Below are 20,130 nucleotides of genomic sequence, written 5' to 3' on the forward strand. Positions count from 1 at the left end.
CACAGAAATAGACTTAGACCCGCACTTCTCACTGGCATGATCCCCTGGGACAGCAGGATGTGCAGGGTAGCCCCAAGCCGAGCTACAGGCACTGAAGAGAGCCACACTTGCTGAAATAAAAAACAAACTATCACCAGAAGTCAACAGCCACAAGCCCTCCAAGAAGGTTGGGAACAGCAAGGAAGAGAACCCCATAGATCAGTATTATATGTAGCTGGATCCTGCCCAGCGTGAAGGAGGAGCCAGAGAGGAAAAGCAGATGAGGACAGCTCCCTGGTCAGGTTCTGGCGACCTCAGGCTCATTTCAGCAGGATGTGAACCAATGCTGAGCCACCCTAGGCGGAATGCTTGCTGACTGAGGCTGGCCCTGCAGAAGCTGGCTGGCGGGAGTGGGGGTGGGGACGTGGATTCTGGGATTCAACACAGGCAGAGACATTTGCCCACCAGCTTTCTGCTGCAAAGGACTCCACATCTCAGAACTTGTTGCCCTTTCCCTCACTATAAAATGGTTTTTCGTAATTTCCTTTGAATGAATCAGAGGGAATTCAAATTTCTCGGGTTCAGGCTCATCCTTTAGAATACTCGCTGGAACTTTGGCAGACATTTTTCTCATGTTCAGGTTTTCTTTCAGAATGAGTCTAACATTCTGCAGCATTCTCACCGTTAACTGTCTGTTTGAAAAAACCGAGTCCTTGACTTTCTGGGTGTTTTCATCCGTCCTGTGCGTGACTGGACGAACTTTTTATGCATCATTTAGGCCATCTTCCCGCCCTACCTAAACCCTTTCAAAAGACGGTGGGTCTCACTGGCAGACTTGTTCAATTTCACGCAAAACTTGATACTAATCCTTTGCTCTAAACAGCGACCACTCATTTCGGCATTAAGTCACACAGGAACATGATCAGGCCACGACGGTGAGAAGCCCCGAGGTATCAGTCTCTAGGGTGCTGCTGGCCTAATCATTTCGCTATTCCTGCTCTTCAAGAAGCCACCAGGGAAGTTTCTGCTTTTTCTGAATTTTCGCCCTTAGCGTCTAGTCGAGGTGTGGGGCTGGCAAACTCGCACTAACCGGGTTATAAAAGTAACCGAGAGGCAACACTGGGAAAAATTAAAGCCTCTACAACCCCCACGTTTGCGTCCAATCCGTGCACGGAGTTTGCAAAGCAGTCACCAAAGTCGTGCGGATTCTGTGGTCCTAAGAGTCTATGGCATCCATGCAACGGACGCCTAAGCGCGGCTACTCAAAAAGCAGGATGACGCGGCCGTGGCGGTAACGTCAGAACTCGCCCCGGGGACCTGAAGGACGACAAACCTACCAGAGAAGCCCTGGCTTCTGCTGGCTCCGGAGTCCCGGGAGGCTAGGCCGCATGCGCAATGCCTCCCTCGCGCGGGTTGGGCTGTGCGCGTGCGCACTGAGGCAGAGGCGCCGAGCTCTGCCGCCACCAGCCCACGCCCGGTCGGAAGCGCTCGGCTCGTGTGCGCATGCTCGCCCGCGGGAAAGGTCGCCGGCGAGGAGAGGAGGAGGAGGCTGAGAGGAGAGAGGGCACCCCCGAGCACCAGGGTGCATTGTGGGAAGGAGGCGGCAGCGTCCCGGGCGGGCTGGAGGTGCAGCAGCGGCGGCGGCGGCGGTAAATCCTCCCGGCCGCTCACAGCACTGTGGAGCCGCGGCCCCAGCCCGGCCTCGGCCCGCGCGCCCCTCCTGTCCCTCGCGGCTTCGCCTGCCAGCCCCTCCTCCGCGCGCGCGGCCTGGCGTAGCCGGCCGGCTGGCCGGCCCAGCTCCCCTCCCCGGCCCCGCGGGGCGGCCGTGCTGCTGCCCTGACGAGGCGGGGAGGGGAGGGCTGGACCGGCCGGTGGCCGGACGACCATGCCGAACTTCTGCGCCGCCCCGAACTGCACACGGAAGAGCACGCAGTCCGACCTGGCCTTCTTCAGGTTCCCTCGGGACCCGGCCAGGTAGGTGAGCGGGGCGCGGAGTCGGGTGCACGTGCGCTGCTGCGCCCTCGGGGACCCGGCCGAGAGGGTGCCACCCCGGGGGCGCCGAGCGGCTTCCGTCGTCCGGCTCATTTTCCTAGCTGTCAAGGGAAGGGTGGGACTCCCGGGTTGCTGTCCCGGCGGCCCTGCCTCTGCTCCTGGGACGGTGTTTCTGTTTGGAGTCGGGCCGCTTGCTTTGATCTTCAATCGGGTCACAACTGCTGCCTCCTTCGGGGTTGTCATCGTTCTCGGCGTTCAGAGGCGGACCGTTACTCATTGTCTCCCTCGGTTATTGTGGGGAGCTCCGAGGACGCGTGTGAGGGCGTGGGAATAGGTATTGAAACTTCACTCTTCCCTTGGGGCAGCTCATCCTCCGGGTCGTGCTCTGAGAGGCGTAGGGACTGAGTGTGATTGATAGGGTTTCACGGGGCTCTCTTGTTGGTCCATTCATTTAAAAGTCAGTGCTTAGCCGTGTTTGGAGTACTCGTGTCAGGTGCTGGGGACCCTGGGAATGCTGTCAGGAACCGCAGAAAGCGCCTAATCCGTGGAGGGAGCAGATCTATCAACAGGCGTTGTAATGTAGCATGCTATTTATTAGTTGGACAAATATTTATCGAAAGCCTACAATTGGTAGAAATTGGTTTGAGCGCAGGGTAACAGATGAGCCATTGAAAAGTCCCTGCTCTCAGAGGTTACGTTCAAGTGGTGGGAAATTGGAAGTAAAATATTTACAGTAGTGTGCCCCCCAAATGAGAAATACCCTAAAGAAAAATACAGCAGGGGTTGGAAGAGTTTAAAGGTAGCCAGGGAGCAGCTGCAAAGACGGCTCAGCGCTGAAGAGCACTTGCTGCGCTTGCAGAAGACCTGGGTTCTGAGCCCACCTCGGGTGACTTAACCCCCTGTAACTCCGTTTCCAGGGGATCTCATGAACAACCTCCTCTGGCCTTTGTGTGTACCAGGCTCAAAGTGTAATACACTCATGCATATAAATAAGTAGACTTTTTTTTTCTTTTGCTTTTTCGAGACAGGGTTTCTCTGTGGTTTTGGAGCCTGTCCTGGAACTAGCTCTTGTAGACCAGGCTGGTCTCGAACTCACAGAGATCCGCCTGCCTCTGCCTACCAAGTGCTGCGATTAAAGGCGTGCGCCACCACCGCCCGGCAATAAGTAGACTTTAAAGAAAAAAAAAACCATAGCCAGGGAGCTGCGTTTGGTGACGTGCACTGTAATCCTAGCTCTGAGGAGGCAGGAGAATTAGCTTGAGTTTTGAAGCCAGCCTGAGTTAAAGCAAGTTCCAGGACATTTAGGGCTACAGTTGTGAGATCTTGTCTCACTTACCCATTTAAAGAAAAAAAAATGATAATAAGAGAGGCACAATTGCTATTTTAAACAGAGGGAGTAATAAAAGTCTCACCGCAGTGAATTTGAGCAAAGAGTTGAATTAGGGCAGGGGACATCCATGAAATACCTTAGGAAGTCTGGAGACAGGAAGAGTGCAGTCAAGGCATGCTTGCTGATGAGGTGTGTATGGGAGTCACAAGCTGTTCAGGAAGTTGTCTGTGGAAACACTCCGGGGTTTATTCTGAGTGAAGCAGGAGAACTTAGAGCTGAGAGAGGTTCTCCCAGGGATTTCTGGCTGCTTGTTCATTGTAGGGGAGCAAAAGTGAAAGCAGGAAGACCAGGGATCGACTGTTGCAATAGTCCAGATCAGAAGAGGAGGAAGAGGTACATTGTGCGTTTTAGATAAAGTTTGGTGATGAAGCCAACTTAATTTGCCAATAGTTTGGGTGTGGGTTATAAGAGAAAACAGTCAAGGGTAACTCCCGAGATTATGTATGTGTTATGAGGGTAGTGTGGGTACTGAACCTGTAGCCGGGCTAGTGGCCAGCAAACCCCGGCAAGCCTCCTGTCTCTGCTCCCATAGGGTTAGAGCTGCAGACACAGCTTTTCGTGTGGGCGTAGTGATCTGAACTCAGATCCCCAGGCTTGCACGGCTTCCACCCACTGAGCCATCTCTCTCAGACTCCTGAGGCTTTTAACATAAAACAGTTACTGACATAAGGAAGATTGGGAATTACAGTTTGTTGGGGAATAGTAAAAGTTTGATTTGTAATGCGGCATCTGACAGCAGGCTTGGTAGAAATTCCAAAGGTGTCTTCAGCCAGGGGATGGAGTTCAGGACTAAAGACCTTGATTAGCATAAGTGAGGTTCCAGGTTCTATCCCCTGTGCTGGGGGGAAAATAGTTATCTTTATACTACATACAGAAATTAATTTCAAATGACTGATTTCTCTTTCTCTACATTGTCGATACTTGTTTTTTGTTTTTTTTTTTTCTTTCTGTTTTTCAAGGCAGGGTTTCTCTTGTAACCCTGACTTGCTCTGCTTAAGCAGACCTTAAACTTAGAAATCTGCCTGCTTCTTCTTCCTGAGTGCTGGGATCAAAGTCATGTGCCACACTTGGCACTGATTTCTGTTTTAAGTCTATTTATAAATATGTTTATATATTTTTAACTAAACTTTTATGTATGGTCTGTGGCCCTTTAAAAGAGATAATTGCCTGCTCCAAATATATTTATTTATTTGTTTAATCCCAGCACCTGGGATTAAAGGTGTGTATATCAGGCCAGGCCGTGGTGGCGCACGCCTTTAATCCCAGCACTTGCAACACAGAGGCAGGTGAATCCCTGTGAGTTTAAGGGCAGCCTGGACTACAAGAGCTAGTTCTAGAACAGCTAGGACTGTTACACAGGGAAACCCTGTCTTGAAAGACCCCCCCCCCCAAAAAAAAACATATATATGTACCATGCCTGACTCAGATTAAATATGTTTTGAGATGAGGTTTCCTATGTAGTTTAGGCTGGTCTCAGACTCAGAATCTTCCTGCCTCAACCTCCCAAGTACTGAGATTATAGGTGTGTGCTCCTATGCCCAGCCCAAACGCTAAAATTTAAACTTTGACTTTATATTTCATAATTATACTTTGGTTTTGTTTATAGATGCCAGAAGTGGGTTGAAAATTGTAGGAGAGCAGACTTAGAAGACAAAACCCCCGATCAGCTAAATAAGCATTATCGACTATGCGCCAAACACTTCGAGACCTCTATGATCTGTCGAACTGTAAGTAAGAGCGTGGCCTCTCCTCCCTTGCTGTCTGGTTTGCAATGTCAGTTTTTATTGAATGTCTGCCTATACAATTTGAGTTGAAGATAGGTCTGGAGTCTAGTAGTAGTATCTGCTTGCTCTCAAAAACTTGACTTTTGCCGGGCGATGGTGGCGCACGCCTTTAATCCCAGCACTCGGGAGGCAGAGGCAGAGGCAGGCGGATCTCTGTGAGTTCGAGACCAGCCTGGTCTACAGAGCTAATTCCAGGACAGGCTCCAAAGCCACAGAGAAACCCTGTCTCAAAAAACCAAAAAAAAAAAAAAAAAAACCTTGACTTTTTAAACCCCTCTTTTCTTGATGCCCCCTCCCCACCTCACTAGAGGTAATAACTTTTAAACTTACAGAAATGTACATGTGTAATACTGTGGCTGTTCATTTCAAGCTACTTTTCTAGAGTTTTTTTGTTTTGTTTTAATGTGGTTCTAGGGATAGAACCCGGAGCCTTCTGTACCACTACCACTCTACCACTGAGTTAACCCCAGCTCTTCTAGAGCATTCTTGTGAATGGCAGTCTCACCTAGGAATGATGCTCTTACCTCGTTCCCACTGTGTAATTTTAAGGACTAGCTAGAACAAGAATCTGTATCACATGGGTAACATGAAGCTGTTCTTACACCCAGACCTTTCCCTTCTGGGCCTGAACAAAATCTTAGGGTTTCTAATGTTCTAAGATTCTCTAGTAAGAGAATGTGATTCATAAAAGAAACAGGCAGATTTGATTGACATGTGTGGACCAGAAACCAACAAGAAAAAGTTTGGTAAATCCATAGCATTCTTAGGTATAACTAACGTTCTGATTAGGCTTGGATAGACGTGAACTTGACTTGAAGGTACACTATATATTATTATGAAGCAATTTATTTTGATATTTTTTTCAGATACATTTTGCAGAGGCATCAGAAAACTAAAGAATGATTGGGTTATTTTATTTCTCAATATTAATTGAAGCAGATACTTGTGAAGTCATTGGGAGGTGAGCCAATTCCGGTTCAACAATTTAATCACAAATATTTGAGGGATTTTTTTTTTTAACCTTGCTTTGTTACAAGCGTTATACTGATCAGCCGTGTGTTTTAAAGGCAAACTACTTTTGTGTTCATTTTAAAATACACAAACCATGCATTTTTACTTTTAGTATAGTGAATATCATCTTTTAACTGTGTAATTCTAGCCTGATTAATCTGAAAAATTTAAAATATAGCTCACTAATGTAGCTGACTTTAGTCAGAGCATAGAGTAGAAATAGAATAGCTAGTTTTGCTTTTTGTAATTCCCAATGCTTCTTTCATCTTTAGTAAATTAACTTAAATGGGAGACATGTTCTTTCTGTGTGTGCAGAACAAGCATCTTGAAGACTGGCTCGCATGATAACTGTATGGAAACATGTGAGCCTGCTGGCTTCATTAGCTTGGCATTTAAGAGCTTTTTAGCATACATGAGCAGTTCTGCCAAAGCCAAAACCTCTATTATCAAAAAAAACCAAACAAACAAACAAAAAAAAAAACAAAAAAACAAAACCTGTTATCTTTGGTGCTAGAGTAAGATAAGCGTGGTTCCTTTAAATTGCGAAGAGTAAACTGTGATGTGGAATTAGCATTGTTCATGTGAGTTAGATTTAATCTTTTGACATGTGTATTTATAAATGAATATAGAATATATCATTTTCATTCATATTCCAGTTTTTCTGGTCTTTGCTTTGTCTGCTAAATTTGAATTTTGAAAATTCTCTAGACTATCTCCTCCCTCCTCTAATCCCCCCAATCACCCAACTATTTGATGTTGATTATGTTTAATTTTGAGACTTTGGCTTAGTGAGAAAGATGAAAAGCCCAGGGTATCATAGGTGAACTTTCCTCTGTAGCTTTGTCCATACCAATCCCAACTCAGACTTCCTGGTAGACTCAGAGTTCTTAGTCCACCTTAGGAGCCAAGTATTGAGAAATTGCATTTTGTGCCCTGTGGTGGTGGTGCACTCTTTAATCTCAGCACTCGGGAGGCAGAGGCAGGAGGATCTCTGAGTTCGAGGCCAGCCTAGTCTACAGAGTGAGTTCCAAGACAGGCTCCAAAGCTACTCAGAAAACCCTGGAGAAAGAGAGTGAGCGCCTGGCATGGTGGCTCATAGCTGTCATTCCAACAGTAAAGAGGCAGAGGTAGATTGGATCATGAGTTGAAGGCCACTTGAGCAATATGGTGAGACCATGTCTCAACTTATCAAAAAATTAAATATAATAATTAATAATAATAAATTAGACTTTTTGTTTTCTGTGATGTGTGGGATTGAATTAGAAAACACTGACTAACTAGTAATTCTCCCTGAGTGCTCACAGCACCTCTGGATGGAATCCAAGCAGATTGTTTCATTTGGATACATTTTTCTGTCCTGTCTTCCCAACCTCCCTTACCAAGGTGAAAAAGTTCAGAGAAGTCAGCTTTGAAATATCACTACCACCAAGAAAGTTCCTCAAATGAAGTATGCTTTGTGTTTTCCTATAACTGGAGAGAGAAATAAATGTCACTCTCTCCTTGAACTAACTAGTGGGAATGATAGTGATTTATCAGCTACTCTCCTTAATTAAGTTCTTGTTGTCCCAGCTTCCTCTTGGCTCACTATGGAAGACTGTCACTATGCAGGTTTAGGTCCAGCTTCTGGTGAGACAGCAGGGCAGAGAAAGGTGCCTTTTTAGTGATCAGATCATTGAGACAAGAAGGGAGTTTAGAAATACCTAGTTGAGTGTTGGTAGACTTGTGATTATGTATTTTGTTATCCTTAGTATGTGAATAATTTCATTTTGGAAGACGTGAACTACTTGACACCTGACTCCTATTTAGATCAAGGAACTGGAGTCTAAAAAGGCATTGGTCAAGTTCATGTTTTTACTGCCTTGATATTTCCCAGTGCTAGCAACAGTGGAGGGAATGGCAGGGAAGGGGGAGCATTGTAATTGCACATTAAAGGGCATAGAAAATTCCGGAGACCTGTGATTCCTATAGACTTGGTAGCTAATGGAGGACAGAACAGAAGGGCATCGGAATTTGCGTGTCTGTACTTTAGAGACAGGTAAAGAAGCTCTAGAGAAGTCATTAATGGAGGATTTTATTTACTTTTTTTTTTTTTTTTAGGGACCTTTTCTGAATTGATACATTTTCTTTTTCAGAGTCCTTACCGTACAGTTCTTCGAGATAATGCAATACCAACAATATTTGACCTCACCAGTCATTTGAACAACCCACATAGCAGACACAGAAAACGAATAAAAGAGTTGGTATGTCTCTGGCTCCTCAGCTTTGCTCTCTCTGCACATCCTGTTACATCAAGCACGGAAGCACTTGTTAGCAGCTCTCCTGTGGTATTCTGTGTCTCCCAGGTAGCGTGCTAGGAAGTGAGCCGTGTTTATTGAGATGGTTAGTCTGTCGTAGTGCTGTTTAAGTTGGAAAAGCTCCTCCAGATAGAGCCCAGCTGATAGTTGTTGGCTTGGGACAAGGCCGGGTGTTGATTACAGGTTACTAGCTCATTGCTTTCCTGGACTGGTGGCAAGGAGATCTAGACTGTTTTAGAGTGGAGAATTTTGCTATTATTGGTGACAGGATCTAGAAAAAGTTTATAATGTCGTATAAATTATATGTGCTTTTATAATCCTTTGCCACCTTTCAGATAGCTAAAACCTACCTGTCTTTGTTGACCTTGGGTGAACACCCTTATATACACGTTACCCCGGTTCATTTTTATTTTCAGTTACGTAATTAATTATTCATTAGGCACACATTCATGGCAGCAGGCATGTGGACACCTGAGGAGCCCGGGGTAGGCTTGTGAGGCACACACCGTTGCCCTATTGTGGGAGCCCGGGGTAGGCTTGTGAGGCACACACCGTTGCCCTATTGTGGGAGCCCGGGGTAGGCTTGTGAGGCACACACCGTTGCCCTATTGTGGGAGCCCGGGGTAGGCTTGGGAGGCACACACCGTTGCCCTATTGTGGGAGCCCGGGGTAGGCTTGGGAGGCACACACCGTTGCCCTATCGTGGGAGCCCGGGGTAGGCTTGGGAGGCACACACCCTTGCCCTATCATGGGAGCCCGGGGTAGGTTTGGGAGGCACACACTGTTGCCTGCTAAGCCGTTTTACTGACTCAGCTCCCCCTCACCTAGTTTTGAAGACAAGTTAGCTCTTCAATGTTGTGTGATGTTTTACTCTTTTGGCTTTTTGTCGGGGGAGGTCCACCACCCAGCTCCCAAATAAAACGCTCGGAGGCTTATTCTTAGTTATGAATACTAGTCCTTGACTTGTTTCTTGCCAGCTTTTCTTAAATTATCCCAACCACTTTTTGCCTTTGGGCTTTTTCCTTTTCTTCTTTATACCTTACCTTCACTCTTATTCTGTGGCTGTCTGGGTGACTGCGTGCCTGGCCCCTGACATCTTCCTCCCTCTCCCAGATTTCTCCTTCTGTTTATACTCTGCATACAACCCTGCCTATTTCTCTCTCCTGCCTTGCTATTGGCCGTTCAGCTCTTTATTAGACCATCAGGTGTTTTACACAGGCGCAGTAACATAACTTCACAGAGTTAAACAAAGGCAACATATTAGCTGCAGCCTTTTGTAGTCTCCCGTAGTTCTCAAAGGTGTTTTTTTAAGGCTCTTCATGTTGTTTATTTCAAATGTTAGGTAGCACACAGGGGGTACCTATAGACCACAGGATCTTGTATGTGTGTCTCCATTGTCCCTGAATTCTGGTGCTTCCTCAAGTGGTCCACTATTCTTCCTGAGAATTTTCTTTCTTTCTTTCTTTTTTTTTTTTTTTTTTTTGAGACAGGGTTTCTCTGTGGTTTTGGAGCCTGTCCTGGAACTAGCTCTTGTAGACCAGGCTGGTCTCGAACTCACAGAGAGCCCCCTGCCTCTGCCTCCTGAATGCTGGGATTAAAGGCGTGTACCACCACTGTCCAGCTTTTCTGAAGTTTTTTATTGTGGACATTTAAATTTTATTGAACAGGGTCAGGCATACAGCCAGGTGTTACAGTGTTTGCCTGGCATTTGCGGGGCACGGGGTTCAGTCCCAAGCACCACCAATTATAAAAACAAGTGCCATAGTGTATTTTCAGTTCCTGTATTGAGTAGTCTGATGACGTGTTTACATCTCAGGACTTAATCTCTCGTCTTTTCCCTTCTGCTTCTCTGGGATTTGTCCTGGATGAGTGCTCACACTTACTCACATGGCCGTCCTTTGCATCAGCTGTCGCTTCCCTGTGCCCGCCTTTCATGACAGGCACACTTCCACACTTGCCATTCCTTAACTGCGCCCTCTGGGCTAGGGGAGGGCTGTCAACTTAGCCAGCATGCTAATGGTTCTGTTAGTGCAGTGTCCTGAGAGCCCATCGGGTGCCCTGCTGTCTCTGGCTTTCGTTGGCACTGCTTTCCTGCCACAGATAGTGGTGGAGTGTATACAAACACTAGAGAGTGTTGGTGGGAGAATGCAAGACTGATCTGGAAAGTTCTACCTCTGATGGTTTGGGGTACAGAAAAACTCTACTGCTTTTTCTTCTGAGCTGGTGCCTCACTTTGTACTTCCTAGGCCTTCTCATGAAGTTCTGTGGTCAGCAGCCTCCTGGTTTTGTGACATTTAGGGTTAGATTGGGAAGAGGAGTCATCGTGTCCTCGTGAATATGATGCTAAGTGCTGTGGTCTATCTTCATCTCAATTATCACTCAGTATGCATTTGTCCGGTTAGGATACATTAGGGAGAAAGTAGGTCAATAATACGTCGTTTTTCTTCTAGTACTTCAGTATAAGCTTGGAATCAAGAGCATGTCACATGGTTTTGGTTTCCTATTATGTGTCTTAAGAATGTATTCAGTGTGAAGAATTGATTCTCTCTGGAGCTAGGGATGTAGTCTTGCTGATCAGAATACTTGTGTAGCATGAATGATGGCCTGGGTTCAATTCCTAGTACCACATAAACCAGTACTTGGGAGGTAAAGGCAAAGTGTCAGAAGTTCAAGGTCATCCACAGCTACTTAGTTCAAGACCACTCTGGAGTACATGAGACACTTTCTTTAAAAACAAAGCCCCTTAAACTCTCAAATGAGATTTTTTTTTTGCTCTGAACAGGCTTAAGTCTAGATGATTTACTAAAGATGATTGTCTTAAATTTTTTCTTTCTTAGAGTGAAGATGAAATCAGAACACTGAAGCAGAAAAAAAGTAAGTGATAATGTTGATGACGCTTTTGAATTCCTTTTTAAAAGGGTTGACCTGGTAAGAACAAATAAATGTGTTTCATATCCGAAACCTTCCTTGAGCGTGAGTGTAAAACTGTGGTTAACATTGTCCTGCAGCCTGGAGGATCCCCTGTGTGCAGAGTTGTTGTGCTGCCCACATTGTCATGTGCAGAGCACAGCGCCTTCTCCCCTCGAGGCCCTCGGAGTGGTTAGGGGTCCCTGTAGGGAAGGAGTGCTCCAGAAAAGCCAGCCACGCACATCGTGGAACATAATTAGTTCCTGGCTGTAAGGCAGTGGGTATTTTGGGTGTAGTGGTTACAGTCTCTGTAGGTGCTGATGTTGATGTGTAAGCTGTGTCGTCAAATGATGGGACTAGAAATTGCTTCTTTTCTTACCAGTGGACACCATCTCTCCTCCTTTATCTTCTTTTGCTGCTATAGACATAGCTTTGGCTGATACCATTTATCATCCTGGTGCTTTGTTTAATTCCCACAGTAGCTGCATGATAAATAATATTTTCCTTCTTTATAGATAAAGAAACATGCTCAGCAAAGAAAGGCAGGAAAGATAGAAACAGAGTAGAACAAAACAAGCTGCTAGATTGAAGTAAACACCCTCACTTAGATGTTGTTAGCATCTCTGATAGCCTATGGCGCTTAACAGATGAACCCAGAGGAGAGAGCAGAGTTCAGAACTTGCAGCGTTGTGAGTTGCTAGCAGTTGGAACCACTGAGGGCAGAGTTTGTAATTAGAGACAACATGGCCTGGCTTACATGGAGCACTCTGGACTAGGAAAGACAACTGTGCAGTCAAGTGGGGTTGATGGCATCCGCCTGAAGAAAGTAGTGTGATACATGTAAGATACCTGTGGAAACACTGTCCTCTTCTCATGGTGTAATGTTATTAAAAATTGTCCCTACTTCATAACAGCATTTGTGTTTATTAAAGTCTGTCCACAGCATTTGTGTCTTCATTTTACTAATTTAATTTGGGTCCTATCCTGTCAGTGTTCTTTTAGTGGTGAATGAATGAGTTTGTAGATTTTAGATATTTAGCCAATCAAAACTGTGATCTATTTTGTCTTTTGTGGTTCCTTTGTTTTCCAGTTGAGGAAGCTTGTGAACAAGAACAGGAAACTAACAACACTGCTCAGAACCCCAGTGCCGAAACAGGGAACCAGCAGGATGGAAACGTGTTGCCTCTCACTCTCGAAGAGAAGGAGAACAAAGAGTACCTCAAGTCGCTGTTTGAGATCCTGATTCTCATGGGGAAGCAGAACATACCCTTGGATGGGCACGAGGCTGATGAGGTCCCAGAAGGCCTCTTCGCTCCAGACAACTTTCAGGCCTTGCTGGAGTGCCGGATCAATTCTGGAGAAGAGGTCCTGCGGAAGCGATTTGAGACTACAGCGGTGAACACGCTCTTCTGCTCTAAAGCTCAGCAGAGACAGATGCTGGAGATCTGCGAGAGCTGCATCCGGGAGGAGACGCTCAGGGAAGTGAGGGACTCACACTTCTTCTCTATCATCACGGATGACGTGGTGGACATAGCAGGAGAGGAGCAGCTGCCCGTGCTGGTGAGGTTTGTCGATGAAGCTCACAACCTGAGAGAGGAGTTTGTGGGCTTCCTGCCATACGAAGCCGATGCAGAGATTTTGGCTGTGAAATTTCACACTACGATAACTGAGAAGTGGGGGTTGAATATGGAGTATTGCCGTGGTCAGGCCTACATTGTGTCCAGTGGGTTTTCTTCCAAGATGAAAGTTGTTGCCTCGAGACTTTTAGAAAAATACCCCCAGGCCGTCTACACCCTCTGCTCCTCCTGTGCCTTGAATGCCTGGCTGGCGAAGTCTGTCCCTGTGGTCGGGGTGTCCATGGCGTTAGGGACGATCGAGGAAGTCTGTTCTTTTTTCCACCGGTCACCACAGCTGCTCTTAGAACTTGACAATGTGATCTCTGTTCTTTTCCAGAACAGTGAAGAGCGAGGGAAAGAACTGAAGGAGATCTGCCATTCCCAGTGGACAGGCAGGCACGACGCCTTTGAGGTCTTGGTGGATCTCCTGCAAGCGCTTGTTCTGTGTTTAGACGGCATAAACAGCGACACGAGTGTCAGGTGGAATAACTGCGTAGCGGGGCGAGCATTTGTCCTCTGTAGCGCAGTGACAGACTTCGATTTCATCGTTACCATTGTTGTTCTTAAGAATGTGTTATCTTTTACGAGAGCCTTTGGGAAGAATCTCCAGGGACAAACCTCGGATGTCTTCTTTGCAGCCAGCAGTCTGACTGCAGTACTGCATTCGCTTAACGAGGTGATGGAGAACATCGAAGTTTATCACGAGTTTTGGTTTGAGGAAGCCACAAACTTAGCAACCAAACTTGACGTTCAAATGAAACTCCCGGGGAAATTCCGGAGGGCCCAGCAAGGTAACGTGGAATCTCAGCTGACCTCGGAGAGTTACTATAAAGACACCCTCAGTGTTCCCACGGTGGAGCACATTATTCAGGAGCTGAAAGATATATTTTCTGAGCAGCACCTCAAAGCTCTGAAATGCCTGTCCCTGGTCCCCTCGGTGATGGGGCAGCTCAAGTTCAACACCTCAGAGGAGCACCATGCCGACATGTACAGAAGTGACCTGCCCAACCCTGACACGCTCTCAGCCGAGCTGCACTGTTGGAGAATCAAGTGGAAGCACAGGGGGAAAGACATCGAGCTCCCGTCCACCATCTACGAAGCCCTGCATCTTCCAGACATCAAGTTTTTCCCCAATGTGTATGCCTTGCTGAAGGTCCTGTGTATTCTCCCTGTGATGAAAGTTGAGAATGAGCGTTATGAAAACGGACGGAAGCGTCTCAAGGCGTATCTGCGGAACACTTTGACAGACCAGAGGTCAAGTAATTTGGCTTTACTTAACATAAATTTTGATATAAAACATGATCTGGATTTAATGGTGGACACATACATCAAACTCTATACAAATAAACCAGAGCTTCCTACGAATAATTCGGAAACCATTGAAAATGCCTAAAAGATTTCTGAAATGATTGTCGTCTTTGTGTTTGCCGTTTGGAAGAAAAGCGTAAGGTATAGTGGGTCAGTTAACTGCGCCTACCGCAAGACCTCCAGTCAAGTGCGTCATTAACTGTTGGTAACCCACGTATTGGCTCCTGTTTGAACTCTCATGCTCTCTGTACCTGTCTGTTGTAGGAGTTGGCACCAGGAATGTCAGAATGCCTCCCTGCTGTGGGACTCGGGAACTGTTTTAAAGTTATTCTAGACGTAACATTATCATTATGGATTCAGTTGTCAGGTGGTGCGTTATCAGGCCTTTGAAAAATGAATTTGTGAGAGATACATTTTATAATGTATTACGATGAAGTGTACACCATTGACTTTTGACCTGTAGGAGTTATGGGTGCTTAAAATTTGTGGTAGCAGCACTTGGAAGGCAGAGGCATGAGGATCACAAGTTTTAGTCCAGCCTGGGCTACATAGTGGGACTGTCTCAAAAAAGAAAAAGAGCAAGGGCCGGGGATAGCTCAGTGGAGCACTTGCTGAGCACGTGCAAGCCCAAGCCTCAGGACTGCGGAGCAGAGAAGAAAGCAACAGAATCCAACTGCACGATGAGCAGCCCAGGAGTTACAGAGTCTGTGAGCTCAGTAAGCAGCTTTCAGTAGTCTGTGCAGGACAGAAGGACCTCAGAGGAGCAAGTGAACGGCAGAGCCAGGCGCTGTCAACCCACTTGGTTGTTGCTGTTTACATTCCTTTGTCGAGCCCACATTTCCATAGCCCTTTCCACAGGTAAATTCACTTTTGCTCTGCGGTGAAGACAGGCAAAGGCCACCCATACAGGCAATCGACTTGTCTGTTTTCTTGTCTTTCGTGATTATATCTACCACCGTGTCTTGATTTATAAGCAAAACCTTCAAAAATAAATGTTTTGTGGTTTATCTAAAGAGTAATACAGAAAATATTACCGTTATTTTTGGTGAATAAAATCAATTTTGTACAGTTTATTTCAATCTAAATAAAATGTAAATTTTGTTTAAATTTCAAAAATTGAGGTATTTTTTGGCAGATCAAAACACATTCTTGTACATTTTCCTAAAATGATTATTTAATAATCATCCTCATGATTTACAACTCAAGATGAGATACTTTCTACTTCTTTTTCCGTATGTGGCTTAAGGTGTAGGAAAATGCATTTGTCGGATACATTTGCTGAAGCGCTGGGTCAAGCCCTGTGGTGTGTCAAATCAGGACACATTGCCTATGCAGGTTATAGAAGACGAAACGACTTTATGTTGTTGGCATTCTGCACGGTGTTTGTCTTTAACAGAGAACTGACCTATCAGCCCTGGCCTGTCGTTTGTTTCTAGTTCTTGGGACACTTGTTCTTGTGCCTGGCAGGCTGTCCCAACCAAGGTCTGTTTCCTCTACCAGGCGTTGCTGTGAGGATTAGATAATTTATTCTTAATGCCTTGTTGCTGCTCAAACTTAATGGCTTAAAGAAAGCATTTCACTTTTCACACTTTTGAGATTGGTTAAACGATTTCTTTGCAAAGGTCGTGTGGGCTTTCTGTCTTTTGTTTGGAAATTTGTTGGTGTCTAGGTGGGATGGTTGGTCTCTCTGTCATTGTGGTCCTAGAGTACCATGGTACCAAGGGTACTTTCAAAGCCTGACTCAGAAACTCAGGGGTATCACTTGTACCACATATTGTCCAAGCAAGTCACTTGGCTAGCCTAGGTGGAAGGGATGAGCAAATAGATTCCCTTAGACAGCAGTAGCTGCAAAATAGGTCCTGTTTCAGTCCACCGCAGCCATGTAGCCAGAAGCGTGTAAGGTGCCATCTTCTGTGTTTGGGTATCCTCTAGCTTGGGGCTTTGTGGAAGGTGTAATGCGTGCCAGGCAAGCATTCTGCCAGAGCTGCACCCTGGTAAAGCCCTAGTTTGTTAAAAAGGAGCTTTCATGCCAGGTGTGGTATATGATGATCTCAGGCAGGAGAATTGCTGTGAGTTTCAGACCAGCCAAGGTTACAATAGTGAGAACCTGGCCGGGTGGTGGTGACGCACACCTTTAATCCCAGCACTCGGGAGGCAGAGGCACACAGATCTTTGAGTTCGAGGCCAACCTGGTCTACAAGAGCTAGTTACAGAACAGGCTTCAAAGCTACAGAAAAACCCTGCCTCGAAAAATCAAAAAAAAAAAAAAAAAGTGAGAACCCCTTTTCACTAAACAGAAAAAGGATTTTCATAGTCTGTGTAGCTTTGGTGGAGAATTTCTACTTTATAAGATAAGGTAATTAGCTGGGCAGTGGTGGCGCACGCCTTTAATCTCAGCACTTGGGAGGCAGAGGCAGGCGGATCTCTTAGGTTCAAGGCCAGCCGGGTCCACAGGACAGTCGAGGCTACAAGGGGAAACCCTGTCTCAAAAAGCAATAATTAGAAAATGGTGACTGTGGTGGCTATCTATATCACAAATGTGCCAGACTTCTCAGCCAAGTATTGGCAGTAACCAAGTACACTAACCCACAGAACTTACAGCCTAGAGTTGACCCATGGGACTACAACTGTATTTTATTTCTTAAAGATTAATTTGTATTTAAAAATTGTATATATGTAGGGGGGGTATGTGTGTTTGTGGGCACAGGTTGGAGGCCCTGAAGCCGGAGTTAACAGATTGTTGTGAGCTGCCAGACGTGGGTGCTGGGAATTGCCTGCCCTGTCTTCTACAAGAACACTGAACTCTCTTAACCATCTAACCACTTCTCCAGCCCACCCCCATCCGCAACTGTACTTTTAAATAACCATACACACAACACGCACAACTTCAGTAGATTAGATTTATTTAAATTATGGCGAAGGAAAAGTGTCTACAAAAGCCTTGTGTAGTTTGAAGAAGTCTATCTGGACAGCTTGCAAAATGTCATAAGAAATGTATTCAAGGGCTGGAGAGATGGCTCAGTGGTTAAGAACACTGGCTGCTCTTCCAGAGGTCCCCAGTTCAATTCCCAGCAACCACATGGTGGCTCACAACCATCTGTAATGAGATCTGGCGCCCTCTTCTGGCGTGCGGGCATACATGGAGGCAGAATGTTGTATACATAATAAATAAATAAATCTTTAAAAAAAAAAGAAATGTATTCAAGAATTAACATCTAATTTCAGGAATTTTTGCTTTTGGCATTTACTCTCACTTCTGGGGGGAAGTCACACAGTCGAATCCTACTATGGGCTGGTGGCTCTATAAAGCAGATGGGAACAGATCCTCCATTCAAATCCGCATGTAATTTCTTCTGCCTTCTTTGATAGACTCCAGTAAGTTCAGTAGAGGTTTGGGTTGGAAGAGACTTCTGGAGATCAACCCCTCTGTAATAAATGAGCTGGGTCTGGTTTATTTTCATTTCTTCTGGGGGTTGGCCACTTCTTAGCGCTGCGTGAACTGAAGTGATTCATCAGGCACAGGGAAGCTGTCCGTGCAGTGTTTGTTAATATTTACACCATATTTCAGAGCTGACAAAGCACCTTCATTATCTCTTCCGTTTCTCAGTGAAGAAAGCAAGCACACAGAGGTAAATTAATTGTCCCCAATTAAATAGCCAACCAGGACCAGAACCAGGTACTTCAGCCCAGGCATTTGATCTTAAAATTGATTATGAAAGCCACTTCATTCTTCAGGTTTGTAAGGAAACATTTGTCTTGGACACAGACTTCTTTTATCCGTTGCCAGCTTTCAGCACAACGTCGAAAATGCAAAATCTTGGAGCCCGCGACTTCTGAGGCTTTACAAACTGGATGTAGAAATGCTGCCACCTTTGTTCAGCTGCCAAGTCACTACCACAAAGGGCTGTGGGCCCAGGTCCATTTATTTCACCAGTGGGTGCAGCTTTCGCCTCGCCACCGTCAAAGGCTGCTCTGGCCAGGTTTCTGTGCCCAGGAGAAGCAGAGTCGTTTTTAGTATAGATTAGCATAAACCTATCTCCTAGGTCAGCTTCAGGAAATAGTTACTGACTTAGGAACAATAAGTCTGAACTATAGGTTGGCAGTTCCTTCCCAGGCCTGTTTTTATGCCCCTTATTTCCCAACACGCATGCTATATAAATAGAATACAGAACATGCCACTGTGTTTGTGTCCATAAAGTACTTGGACGGAGTGAACAACAGACTTCAAAACTGAGTAGAGGTAGTAAATCTGCCCTCTCTTTAATGAGTTTAAATTTACAGTAGTTGGAACATCTGGAAGTTTAAAGTCCTAATTCGTTCCAAATGTTCGACAGGGATATACTGCAAAAGAGGATATTGTAATTGAGGGATCAAGAAAGCGGTCGGTGCAGTCTGGGGGCTTTTCTATTTTCTCTGTGTGCATTCATCACTACGCACGAGAGGCTGACAGCAAAGAAGAGCTGGACCCAAACGTCCAAGTTGGGTTCCACGAGTAACTTCCACAGGACGAGTCTGGGACACAGTGGGCAGTTGCCTCCTTTCTCATCTGCTTCTTTATTCTTAAGGGCACATGAATGAGGGTGTTTTTTTTTTTAATTATTAAAACTGAACTTAGAAAAGTCAAAGGCTTCTGAGTTCTAAATTGTAACTTTGATTAATGGGTCTTGTAATCCAAGAACCTGGTCTGCAGCCAATACCTAGCAATAGACCAAGCATTCATTGAATGCAGTTAACTGAGCCCCGTGGGATGCTTGTGAGGTGCCGATTGGATTCTCCTGCAGCAGCAGCGGGAGACTTACTGTTCACAGTAGCAGCTTCTGCTAGCCTCTTTGGTGTGTGCCAGGCCTGGGCCGAGGCCGTTCGCCTGGTCTATCTAGTTGAAGCTACCACCCCATAAAGAAGGTATCTGTGCCACCTTTCCAGGTGAGAGCCGAAGACTCAGGAGTCGGACACCTAGCGAGCTGTGGAACCAGGATTCCAGCATGGCGTGAAGGTTTGCTTACCTCTTACCCTAATTTCAAGTTAACATCGGATGGCTGCTGTGTGATCCAGCAGTCTCCCAGATCAAGAATCCAGTAGCTTTTCAATCCTCAGGGCTGGATGTCTCAGCAGTCCCGATCTGGAACTGGAGTCCTAGATGATTCCTGGAGAAATACTGGTTTCAGTCTCTATTGGGACCCTGACGAAGGTGAATTTGACACCGGCTGCAGCAACTAGATAAACTTGCCAGTGAGTGTGAGGGCAAGCGGGCAAAGGCAATGTTTCCTCCTTCCATGTCTTTATCTGTGTGGGTCTTTCTGCTCCAAATAATCTGATGAAGAAAACCCAGCAGCTTGGGATTTAGTTGATTCCAGATGTAGTCAAGTTGACAACCAGGATTGGCCATTAGATAGAGACTGAGAGCATCGGCTTTATAGGTTAAGTGACATCGTGTGATGTGGGGTACCTCCAACCAATGAGAGACAGCCAAGCCCTCCCTCTGGCTGGAGGAGCGTCCACCTAGATTTTGCTGCCTCATCCTCACTCAGTAGCTTTGAGACTATCCTTCAAACTCGAGCCAGGCTTTTCTCTGTCCTGTAGGCCTCGAGGTACAGGCCCTGAGATAATTTTGGCCCAACATTTTCCATAATGCTTCATGTTCTATAATAATACATGTTTTTCTCATCTTAAGCTCCAGTAGCACTCTAAAGGAGACACTTTAATATTATTTATGACAACATTTTTCTTTAAGAATATTTGCTATTTTGGTTCCCTTAGTGCCAGCCATGACTCTGGGTGTGCTGTCTGCAAAGACCGCAGTCTAGAGGCAACATGCTTGTCTGCTCATTCTTCAAGCTCAGATGTCGACT

The 20,130-nt window shown here is 45.8% G+C and overlaps 1 protein-coding gene and 1 pseudogene across 2 annotated transcripts; one reads left to right on the forward strand and one right to left on the reverse strand.

Moving 5' to 3' along the window:
* Window positions 1–304: 304 nt before the first annotated feature.
* LOC121458642 lies at window positions 305–915 on the reverse strand (annotated as a pseudogene).
* A 601-nt stretch (window positions 916–1,516) lies between these two features.
* On the forward strand, window positions 1,517–17,404 carry LOC121458954 (52 kDa repressor of the inhibitor of the protein kinase). Of its 2 annotated transcripts, XM_041668395.1 has the most exons (6): window positions 1,517–1,953; window positions 4,968–5,088; window positions 8,289–8,396; window positions 11,288–11,324; window positions 12,448–12,917; window positions 13,311–17,404. In XM_041668395.1, exons 1-6 carry the CDS (start codon window positions 1,865–1,867, stop codon window positions 14,364–14,366), a joined length of 1,881 nt encoding a protein of 626 aa, XP_041524329.1. In that variant the 5' UTR covers window positions 1,517–1,864; the 3' UTR covers window positions 14,367–17,404. The 2 variants fall into 2 exon arrangements, with proteins under 2 accessions (XP_041524329.1, XP_041524328.1); XM_041668394.1 differs by having other exon boundaries at window positions 12,448–17,404.
* The last annotated feature ends 2,726 nt before the right edge of the window (window positions 17,405–20,130 follow it).

Source organism: Microtus oregoni, unplaced genomic scaffold, assembly GCF_018167655.1.
Source record: "Microtus oregoni isolate MIOR12 unplaced genomic scaffold, Mior012 000018F_ref0000195, whole genome shotgun sequence".
Classification (NCBI taxonomy): domain Eukaryota; kingdom Metazoa; phylum Chordata; class Mammalia; order Rodentia; family Cricetidae; genus Microtus; species Microtus oregoni.